Here is an 11703-nt window from a genome sequence, read left to right on the forward strand (position 1 = left end):
GAGTAGAGTGCTTGCCTTGCATGCACCCAACCTGCGTTCCATCTCCAGTACCCCACAGAGTCCCCTGAGCATTGCGAGGAGTGACCTTAGAGCACAAAGCCAGGAGAAGCCCTGAGCACAGCAGGGTGTGGCCCCAAATAAATAACAACAACAACAACAACAAACTACAACTGGTTAAGACCTTTTCCCCTCAACTGTTTTCAACAAACATTTTTAACTTAAGAATAGTTTTACAGGGGCTGGAGGGATAACACAGCGGGTAGGGCATTTGCCTTGCACGCGGCTTACCCAGGTTCTATTGCCAGCATCCCATATGGTCCCCTGAGCACTGCCAGGAGTGATTCCTGAGTGCAGAGCCAGCAGGAGTAACCTCCTGTTAGTGACCAGGTGTGACCCAAAAAGCAAAAAAAAAAAAAAAAAAAAATCTTATATTAATTAATAAATTAAAATGAATTAATTAATTCTTCACTTTTTCACACTCCACAGCTCGCTCTGCCAGTCCAGATATTCAACCTGTGAGCCCTCTCTCACCTCTCATGTTACTAATGGACAAGTAAAACAATTCTATCTCCACAGTATGGCTTTCCCAGCCCATATATCCTTCTTATCACCCTGGTCCCCTCTCCATCACCATCCTCCCTCCACCTCCCCCCAACTTCCCTCCACCACACACAAACACAATCTAAAGAATTAATTACAATTTTCCCTCTCTAGCCCCAGGGAACATTTACTTTCTGACCAGAGACAGTACAGGGGATAAGGTGCTTGCCTTGTATGTGGGTAAGCCTGGTTTTGAGCCTCAGCTCCACACGTGATCCTCTGAGCCTTTCCAGAAGTGCTCTCAGACACAGCAGAAGTGAGCCCTACTCGGCCAGGTGTGGCCCAAGAAAACAAACGAATAAAACAATAAAAGCCTGACACTGTATGCCTCAAATATAACCTAATTTGAAGTCACTACATTTTTCAACTGTGTTCAATTTCCTATCTCAGGGCCATTAGAATATTTCCTTACCATCCTTTTCCTGCTATGAAATACCATCCTTTTCCTGCTATAAAACACCTTTAATATTTCGGGAGGCAGAAGTCAAAAATGTCTTTCTTCATGAATCTCCCTTCTAATTTCCTGCTGAAACTCTTAGACCCCTCAGTTAAATTTTACCTTTCTCTGGCAATCTTATGACCCTCTGAGATTATATCTGAGATACTTATCTTGCTTATTTCCCACTATTCTAATTCCCAAAAGGCAAGAAATAGAACTCACTTAAATGCACCGTTACCTACCATCAATGCAAGGTAGGTAATTACTTGCACACAGCAAGTGGACAACACATGTTTGTAGAATTGCTTTTTCTGATTTTCCCCCTTTCCTTGACAAAACTGAATCTGATGTACCACCGACCCCCCCCTCCAAAAAAAACAGTCCTTTTAAAAGGAACCACATTCTGTAAGCTGAACAAAATCTGCCTCTGCAATTGTACTATTAACTACCTTCTATTCTTCTGTCTCATTAAGATCAAGGAGGTACGCCGGCAGAGAATCCCAACATGGCGCCTTAACTCAGCATCTCCAGGCATTACTCTGCTTCACTCTAAAGCTCCCCCGGGGCTGATGGAAAAGTCTATACACCACACTGGCTGTGGGAAGTTACACATCATAAAGACTGTCACCTCCAATACTTTCCTCCACGTGGGAGGGAAAAGGTAAGCTTGCCCAATGCACTGCCTGAATACACTGACCTACAGAAATACTATGGAAAGCTGGAAATGCTGCCACGGGGGGTTGAAGAGAAAGAGCAATCTCTCCAGGACACGGAAAAGCAGCAGGATGACAGACGGGTCATTCGCAGGTTGTGGGACCTCGCGAACAGGATCCTGAAAAAGTAGCACGCCACGGTCATGTTGCCTACATGTGTGCAGCGACATACGTGCTATTGCCAAGCCGGACACATACACTTCACTTCCTCCCGGGTCCTTATTTGTAACCCAGCCCAAAGGCAGACTGTCTGGGATGCCACTAAATTCACAAAGCACAGTTGGAAGGTATTCTGATGATGGCAGGAAGTAACTGGCTCATATTTGCTAAAAAGATATACCAAGGGAGGGGGAATGACTAGGAGATGCAACACCAGTAGGATTTCTCATCTGCTTCAAAAGAGTCAGATCTTTTCTATCAAAATGGCAGGAAAACTGAAATCAATCTCTAAAGGTATGAAACTATGATTTCTTTAGGGCCAGGAAGAAAAAGGGAGGTAATTCTTGGTTACAAAAAGTAAAAGAACACAAAAGTGAGTATCTGAACACATCCTTTGTGTAGTCAACCCACTGTTTATGTGGCATGCGTTCCCACTTGACTGTTGGCACTTAGTTTTCTGTCTTATTTTCAAAAACTAAAATTGTGCTCCTGTCTGGTTTAGTGAGATAAGCAACCTCAACAACAAATATGAGAGTAATTCAGTCACGAGTATCAAAAGCTATATAACTGGCATCCTCTAATTGTGGCTAGAAATCTTTACATCCTTCCCAGTTCTGATAACCCATGAGTATAACCAATTGTAGACTGGAAACTCCAAACAATCATCTATCTATAAGCCCCAACAATAAACTAGAATTCCTTTCAACGGAAGTGTTCTATTGGATCAGGAAAATGTGTTAAAAATTTAGTGTGGACAGAGTTAACACAATGACGCTTCAAGATCCAAAGACATTTTATACAGGGATAATTACATTTCACAGAGCCTCCTTCGGATAAAAACAAACAAAAAAATCTTCAAGGACCATGACCCAGCATTCTCTATGATCCGACACAAAGAAGTGGGGGCATGATCCAGCTGGAAGTAATCCTGTGGCCAATGAGAGGCCGTTAGCTGGCTGTCAGGGCTGGAGTCGGCATAGCAAACGCCAAGGAACTGCTCTTCTCACATTCACCCATCTCAAACAGCGTCAGTGCACGCGAGCCCCTGGAAAAATAGGTCTGGGCCCACTCTGATTCCAAGGCGGAAAAGAGCGGGAAGCCTGGGTGGCCTTGAGCTGTGCAAGGGAAAGGTAGGGATGAAGTGCAGCAGAACGAGCAAACACTTGACAGAGGGAGAATTGGGAGGTCAGGCGAGGTGAAAGACTCAAGTGCGAAAACAGTCAGAGAAGAGCATAAGAAAGAGAATTACAAACGATGATTGAGCTCCAACATCAAAAATGAAAGTAGAGGGAAATAGCTGATGGGTAGTGCGGCTGAAAACAGTGTGTAGCACTGTACAGGGCATAGCAGGCAATGTCAAGTGAGCAGAGCATGAGTGAACAGGAGAGAGAAGGGGCAGTTACCACTGAAGTACTTAAATGAGCAATGTGACAAGAAGATGGTGATGGCATACAACAAGAGCAGTAAAAGCAGTAACTCGGTGACACTCGACGTTGATGCTGAAGGAGAAACAAACAAACGCAACAAAAACCTTGACCATCAATATTGGAAACCAGAAAGGTTGAAAAGTAGTATAAAGCAGGAAAAACAAGCACCAACAACACTCCGAGAAAAGCAAAAATACCATGGGAACATTTCAACTTGAAGGGGAAAACAAAACATGGTTAAGTAGGTTTCAAATTTGTTTTCTTCCATGCCAGGAGATTCCCTAATGTCCATTATCTCAAAATGGGATAAATTCAAGAGCTAGTAAGAAAAGGGGGAAAAGGTTGTACAAAGTGCCAAAAAGTGGGAGGAAACAGCTACATTTCTATTTCCATTATGACAAAAAATTTTAGGAGCTGGAGAGACAGTACTGTTGATAAGACACTTGACTTGCACCAGGCCAACCCATGTTTGATATCTGGCCCTTTCAAGACCCACACGGAGTGATTCCCAAGCTCAGAGCCAAAAGTAAGTTCTGAGTACTGGTAGGTATGGCCAAAATACAGAAACAAAACAAAGAAACAGTTTTAAAACAACAAAGTTCATCTTAACAAGCAGATTATCAATCCAATTTAAAATGATAAACATAACAATGCACAACAACTTCTTTTGATAATGCATAAACAACTATGAAGTGGAAATGATGCTTGGAATTCAACAAAATGGTGTTTGACCTACAAGACAATTCAAACACAAAAAGAATCTGTGTTCATGCCACAGAACTATTTCTGCAGACCTACAATAAAACTAAAAGATACTGTCCTAAAATTTTTAGAGGAGACATTATGAAGTTAAAAGGAAGCAGATAAAAACCACAGGGAACTAAAACAAAGCAATTTGCAGCCAAAGCTTTAACAGCCTGATATTTTTAAGCTGGGGTCTCTCAGCCCTTAATCTATTTAGCTTCAAAGACTTCTGTGCTAGACTTCTTGGAACTTTATGGAATAAAGTATTCAATCTTCAAAGAAATGTGAGTGGTAATTATAAATGGAGTGACTGATGTAAAATAAAATTCTCTCTTCACTATAATTCAAATTCCTGCTTTCTGTGACATGCAACATGCACCTCAAAACTCAGTCAGGCTGAGACCTGATTTCAAACTACACCCTGCAGGTCCAATTCAGTCTATGGTCATTTTTCTATAGTCTACAAGTTGAGAATCATTTTGACATTTTTAAATAGTTGAAAAACTCAAAAGAAGGTGAAAATCACATGATATTAAAGTTTCGTAAAGTTTCCTGGTATAGACATGTTCATTTGCTCTCATATTTATTACCAATGATTAATGTCACACTACAATGAGAGCTAGTTGTCTAACTCTAGCCAGCAAAGCCTAAAATACTATCTTGCTACTATATAAATCTGATGACATCTGACCTACTGTGGACTAACCTAACAAGGAACTCAGAAACAAAATCAACTAATTTTAACCAACAATACTAACAATTCAAAGAATTCTATAAAAGCATATACAAATGGAAAAAACTACTTCAAGCTACTGTGATAGTTAGCAAAAATGTAGAATTCTATCAATGCACTAAAGTGTTTAACTGAAAATCAGAGAATAGATCGGGGGTCAGGAGATTGCACAGTGGTAAGGGCTCCTGCTAGAGGGATCAGATCTATGGGGTACCCCAAAAATCAGTGGGTGCCTCCCTGGAGGTCCCCAAATACTTCTGGGTATGGCTCTTCCAGCACAGAGCCCAAGCAGTTCATAGAAAGTACAATTTCGTGCAACACGGCAACTCAGATAGAACTAGAGGATATCCTGTTGAGTGAAGTCAGAAGGAAAGGGATACACAGAATAATCTCCCTCACCTGTGAAACTTAAGGATCTACAGAAAGGTACCAACAAAGGGTCAAAGGCAACATAATGAAGAACTGATTCATACAATTAAGTTGGGAGGGGGTTTTGGAAAGGAGGGATGTTGGGGTCCTTGGGAAAAGAAGGTGGGTACACTGGTGGTGGGTTTGGGTATTGAAATTTGTGCACAAGTAACCATTATGAGTAGCATTGAACTATTGAAAAACTCAGGTATGAGGGTTTGTGACCAAAATCTCCAGGTACTTTTGTAGTCAGGGATGAACAACCTCCCCCCATCCCTCCTTTCTTCAGGGAGCCTGGTGGTCATGCCCATTGACTGCCTCTGGCACCCTATAAACTCATTAACCAGCCATGATCCAGACTCATAAATCTCAAAAGAGATCAACAAGCTGTAGAGATGCTTTCAGAGCTCAGTCACCATCCAGTTAAAACTTTAACTCCAGCTATATCACCCCATTCAAAATTTTAGAATTCCTGGAATGACATCTCATACTCCACACAACTGATATACCAGGGGTAGCACACCACATTGGAAGGGATATAAAGTAGAAGGCAACAAATCTGATTAAGAAAATATTAATAAACAAGGCTTAATCTGTAACAACATGTTGGTAATCTCTGATACAAGTAGCTCCAACAATCTTCACACACTTTCTTCTAAAGAAATCTTCTTTGATCATTTTTAGTGAATTAATCCTAACAAGCAACACAAAATAAATCATTTGGGGCCTGCTACTGTGGTAAGCTTGGGCGGTGGTTGAGAAAATTGGAAATAATGGTGGTGGGAAGGTGTAATGATGGTGGGATTGGTGTTGGAATATTGAATGTAATAAATTACTGACAACTTTATAAAAATTTTAAGAGAAAAAATAAATAGTCTTGTAAACCACAGAATCTCAATCAATACAAATAATTTGTTAAGAGTTTTGTAGATTTCAAAAAACTAGAGGTTGAGCTCCCATTTGACCCAGCAATACCACTGCTGGGAATATATCCCAGAAAAGCCAAAAAGTATAGTCGAAATGACATCTGCACTTATATGTTCATCGCAGCACTGTTTACAATAGCCAGAATCTGGAAAAAACCCGAGTGCCCTAGAACAGATGACTGGTTGAAGAAACTCTGGTACATCTATACAATGGAATACTATGCAGCTGTTAGAAAAAATGAGGTCATGACGTTTGCATATAAGTGGATCAACATGGAAAGTATCATGCTAAGTGAAATGAGTCAGAAAGAGAGAGACAGACATAGAAAGATTGCACTCATCTGTGGAATATAGAATAATAGACTATAAGACTAACACCTAAGAATAGTAGAAATAAGTACCAGGAGGTTGTCACCATGGCTTGGAGGCTGTTCTCTCATTCTGGGCAACTCAGAGAAGGGAACACCAAGTAAAATGTGGTTGTTGGTCATGTGGGGGAAAGATGATGCGGGCCGAATATAGACTAGAGACAACACAATGGCCACTCAACACCTTTATTGAAAACCACAACACCTAATCAGAGAGAGAGAACAAAAGGGAATAATACCCTGCCATAGTGGCAGTGTGGGGTGGGGGGAGACGGGACTGGGGAGGGGGGGAGGGATGTTGAGTTTACTGGTGGTGGAGAATGGGCACTGGTGAAGGGATGGGTTATCAAACTTTGTAAGGGAGAAACATGAGCACAAAAATGTATAAATCTGTAACTGTACCCTCATGTTGACTCACTAATTAAAAATAAACTATTAATTAAAAAAAATAAAAATATATAAAAAAAAGAGTTTTGTAGATTGCTAAAAATATCCTTTTCAAAATATGTGTGCCAGTCATTCCTAAGTCTGTATTTTCAGTCCCAACCCCAACACTGGCTCCACATTCAGACAGAGACCCATCAGCTCAGCGTTTCCCAGAATGGGTGATACAGCCCCCTCCCGGGCAAGCGGGAGAAGCATGCTGGAATAACCTAGTGGAGGTTATGAGTAGTAGCCGGGTATAACAGGAAAGCACTTTCTGTTTAGTCTCTTAAAGTAATTTATTTTCTGAAAAGAGGGCAAACAAGTCTGGGAACTTACATATTGGACAGTTGAGTTGCTTTGCTCGGTCAGTTGGTGAAAAACAATCAGTGTTCTCTTCACGTACCAAGCAATCACATCCAACTGCAGAAACTCTCAACTCTGATATAAAAATTAGTAAGTCTAGAGTAGGATAGTATTCTTGTTTGCACGTGGCCAGCCCAGGTTCAATCCTCAGCATCTCATATGGTCCCTCGAGCACCACCAGGAGTAATTTCTGAGTGCAGAGCGGAAGTAACCCCTTAGCATTGCCAGTTGTGGTCCTATCATCCCTCCGCTCCTTGTGCCCCCACCCTCCCTGTCAGAAAAGACATCCATGTTGTGTATGACATCTTTTCCTTGTTCAGCTTCATACTAAAAAAAGGGCATAACTTGTTGGTTGACTACATGAAATATCAGACATATGTGCTCACTTTGCATTAATGCCTTGTGATACTAATTCTATGGTGTGCATTGTTATAAACCATGTCAGATAATTTCTTAAGGTAGATGGGGAAATAAAAAGAAATGAAGCAAAACATTAGATGTCAGTAGAGAATTTGTAGGCTCTGCTTCATGGCACTAAGCAGGCTGTACCCCCTGGGCAGAGGCAACATCCAGTTACCTTCTCCTGGCCATTCTTCTCCAATCATCAAAGGGCATTCAAACATCCTACATAGATCAGTGCAGTCCTAAGTAAAATTCTAAAACATGACCTTTGCTGCAAAAAAGTGTTTAGACTGAATGTAAAATATGTCACCAAGAGCTCCATAATATCATTGATCCATTCATTCATTCACTTAATATCTACTGGAACCTATGTTCAGCTCTAGTACAATGCAGAATTCTAGTCTAAAAAGGTTGGAAGATCCATGTATGCGAAAAGAGTCAGATATAGATCAAGGGTTTCAGTTAAGATTCTCTGAGTTATGTATCATAATATGAAAACATGAGAACAGCAAAAACATAGTACCTTTCCTAAGAGAGAACAGAAAATAGATAGCTGATTTCATTAGACAGATGTTGCACGGTGTAAAACTAAACTATGTGCTGAATAAATGGTCCATAAAATTGTGACCACCAAGAGCAGGTCAAAAAGAAAGTGATGTGACACCAAGCAGGAACGAAGGCATCATTATGGCTATCTTCCTTCCTTCAACTTAAGGCAATGACTTTCTTCTGAGCATCAAACTAAAATATAATTTACCATTTTAGGCTTACCATTCCCTATTAATATGGGGGGGGGGGGGCTGAGGAATAACATTCTGAAATGGTTCAGCTAGGGTTTCCTCCAAATTAGAAATACAACATTGATTAGTTTGACAAATAAATAGCCAATAGGCAGATCTTTAGAAAATTTACTTCATTAAAAAAAAAAAAAGGTCCTGAGGTCTGAGCAATAGTATAGCAGGTAGTATGGCCATATACCTTGCATACTGCTGACCGGGTTTCAATCTCCAGCACCCCATATGGCCACCCCTAGTCCCCCAGGAGTGACCCCTAAGTGTAGAGCCAGGAATAAGCCCTGAACACTTCTGGGTGTAGCCCTCAAATTAAAAACAAACAAACAAAATAAATAAAAGTCCGTGGTTCAACACTAGCACACAAAAAATAAATAAAGGTTTCTGATAATTAAATATTAGTCATTTTCAAAGTTTAATTTTCCTAGGGACTCATAACAGAAATCTGGCAAATTCGATGACCTTTGAAGGCTGAAGTGCTTTAAAGGACAAGATTCACTACCAAAATTGATGGTTGGTACAATCCTTAATGAGTTAACTCCAAGTAGCTCTCAATTTACAGATGATACAGAGGCATGGTGAAGTCAGGTAAAATTAGTGGGAAAGTATGATTATAGTTCAAGCATCCTTTACTAACTTCCTCTCAGATTTTTCTTTACTGTGTTTGCAAGGACATCATCTAAGTTCTAGTTCTATCAGTTTCTCTTCTACAAAAATAAAAGCAACAACTCTTAAGGATGTCATAAAAAATTCAGTGAATTCACACATAGGAAAATGACTGGCAGATAAGACTCAACACTTGCTGATTTACATCTTTTTAAAAGGATGACTGACTCAAGATACAACATATGAGGGCAGGAAGAATCAGGAGCCCACCACCCTTCACAAGGAATTGAAATATTTCTTATAGGACTTCTTTCCTTGAATAATATAAAATATAACTTTTAACACCTCAGTGAGAAAGGGGGGAACTGAAATAAATATGAAAAAAAATATGGAAAAAAAACACCACTGCACTGTAGCACTGTTCTCCCATTGTTCATTGACTTGCTCGAGTGGGCACCAGTAACTTCTCCACTGTGAGACTCGTTACTGCTTTTGGCATATCCAATACACCACAGAGAGCTTGCCAGGCTCTGCCGAGCAGGCGGGATACTCTCGGTAGCTAGAGGGGCTCTCTGAAAGGGATGGAGGAATTGAACCCGGGTAGGCCAAGTGCAAAGCAAACGCCCTACCCGCTGTGCTATCGCTCCAGCCCATGGACACATGACAGATGAAAAAAATGGAGGAAAGCAAAGAAAGCAAAGTGCAGTTTTCATGACGGACAGTTTGGGTGAAGGAAACACCACAGTCTACCAAAAAAAGGGGAAGGGGGCATTCAGACATAGAGAATCATTTTCTAGAAAAAATTACAGTTGCAAAAGCGTGAGATAATTTACTACAGACAGTACTCCGACAGCTAGTTCTAAAAAATGATATGCTAGCTTATACCTGAAGCCTGCTCATCTGGAAACCACGCTGAAACAGAATGCTGCTGTTTCTATAAGCTATTTCACAAAACTTTAGTTTGTGGCAAAAATATATCAGGTGTCAACCACGTGCTGGGAGGGGGCTGTGAACTGTACAAGATAATTCAGACTTTGGCTTTATCCTCACAAATTTTAGAATCGAGTGGAGGAAAAGGCAGACATTTTGAAGCAATTTAAAAAATCAATTGCGAATTAACCTTCTGAGGCTTGCAAAGTTCAAGAATAGTCTTGATAATTATACTCCATCAAGGACAAACGCCCACCACATGGTCAGTATACTGCCCATAGCTTAGTCAAAACACCGAGTTATTTTAACAGAATTCCAGTTTTGTGTCAATCAAGAACAAGTCAGGTGAGTTTACCAAGTTACCAGAATCATCAGAGCGCATGACAGTGATTTCCATGATGGATAAATTCAAATAGATCCCTACCCAAGGCTCTTTTTTTCCTGCGCTACAAATCCAAATTACATGACAACGATGATGACAGTGAGAAAAACACAGTTCGGAGCTAGGACACATATAGTAGCTGCGAAGCACTGCTGTGTGCATCACCCGAATTATCCCCATTTAATCTCCACAACCGTCTTAACGAAAGAGACATTATTATTATCATCATCATCATCATCATCATCATCATCATCATCATCATCATCATCATCACCATCATTATGATTATCCTTATCATCATCATTATTATTATCCTTATCTTTTAAATGGGGGGGGGCAAAAACAGGATTGCAGTGCAAGAGTTCGGATTGAGAATGGAAGTGGTCTCAACTTCATCATCATCATCATTATCCTTATCTTTTAAATGGGGGGGTAGGCAAAAACAGGATCGCAGTGCAAGAGTTAGGATTTGGAATGGAAGTAGTCTCAACTTGGTCCAAGAGTTACAGCCCAAACTGCTGAAAACACATCCACGAAGAATGCCGCAGAAAAGAGAAAAGTCAAACTGCTTGGAGAAGGCAAGGGAAGGGGCAGAGCTAAGGCAAGGCCACACGACCCCCCTTCACGTGCCCAGAAGCCGGGGGACCACGTCCCCGCGAGGCTCCCCGCGCTCGCGCTGCTGACCGGGAGGCAGACGGCGCTAAGACCCGCAGGGACGCATCAATCGGGGCCACCGGGGATGGCTTGGAGGGTCCAGGGGCGCCCCCCTCCCCACCCCCAAGGAGCACGGCCACAGCGCGGGGGTACCTGGGCTACTGGCTGCTCCTGCTGCGGTCTGGTTTTTCCACCACTCGTCTCCCAGATCGTCTGCCATCTCCGTGCGGACTCCTTCCCGGACAGACCAGCGCGGTGCGAGTCCCGAGCGCCAGGGGAGCGGAGCGGCGGCCGTCAGCGCACGCGGAGCCCGGCCCGGAACGCGGGGACCCGAACGCAGCCGCCGCCCGGCCCTCGCATATTCCACACAGCGCCCAGGACAGGGAGCTGGGCACCCTATGGGGACAGCACCAAAACCTGCAGCTAGAAAGAGACTTACAAAAAAAAGGGCGGGGGGGAATCCACGTCGTAAATGATGCACGTTCCACCTTTTTTTTTTTCGGGGTTTTTCTTGCTGAACAGGTCTTGTCGAAAGTGCGAGGCGGAGAGCGGAGACAGGTTTGCGCCGGCCGCTTTCAAAGAGCCGGCCCCGCGGGAGCGGCGGGCACGTGGCTGTGTTGTCAGGCGTCTCC

At 42.2% G+C, this 11703-nt stretch overlaps 2 protein-coding genes across 3 annotated transcripts in view; one reads left to right on the forward strand and one right to left on the reverse strand.

The window, feature by feature from the left end:
- FILIP1L (filamin A interacting protein 1 like) overlaps positions 1 to 6702 on the forward strand; it is a 58758-nt gene extending 52056 nt beyond the window's left edge. Inside the window, exon 3 of the mRNA XM_055125489.1 lies at positions 1513 to 6702. Coding sequence (XP_054981464.1) covers positions 1513 to 1704 — 192 coding nt within the window. The 3' untranslated portion in view covers positions 1705 to 6702. The remainder of the gene's footprint in view (positions 1 to 1512) is intronic.
- CMSS1 (cms1 ribosomal small subunit homolog) overlaps positions 1 to 11442 on the reverse strand; it is a 404473-nt gene extending 393031 nt beyond the window's left edge. Inside the window, exon 1 of one of the 2 annotated variants that reach the window (XM_055125490.1) lies at positions 11225 to 11442. Coding sequence is in view for 1 of the 2 variants with exons in the window: in XM_012932317.2 (XP_012787771.2) it covers positions 11225 to 11291 (67 nt within the window). In the remaining variant the exon portion in view is untranslated. The remainder of the gene's footprint in view (positions 1 to 11224) is intronic. The other variant, XM_012932317.2, reaches the window with a different exon arrangement.
- Positions 11443 to 11703: the final 261 nt, after the last annotated feature.

Source organism: Sorex araneus, chromosome 2 (assembly GCF_027595985.1).
Source record: "Sorex araneus isolate mSorAra2 chromosome 2, mSorAra2.pri, whole genome shotgun sequence".
Taxonomy (NCBI): domain Eukaryota; kingdom Metazoa; phylum Chordata; class Mammalia; order Eulipotyphla; family Soricidae; genus Sorex; species Sorex araneus.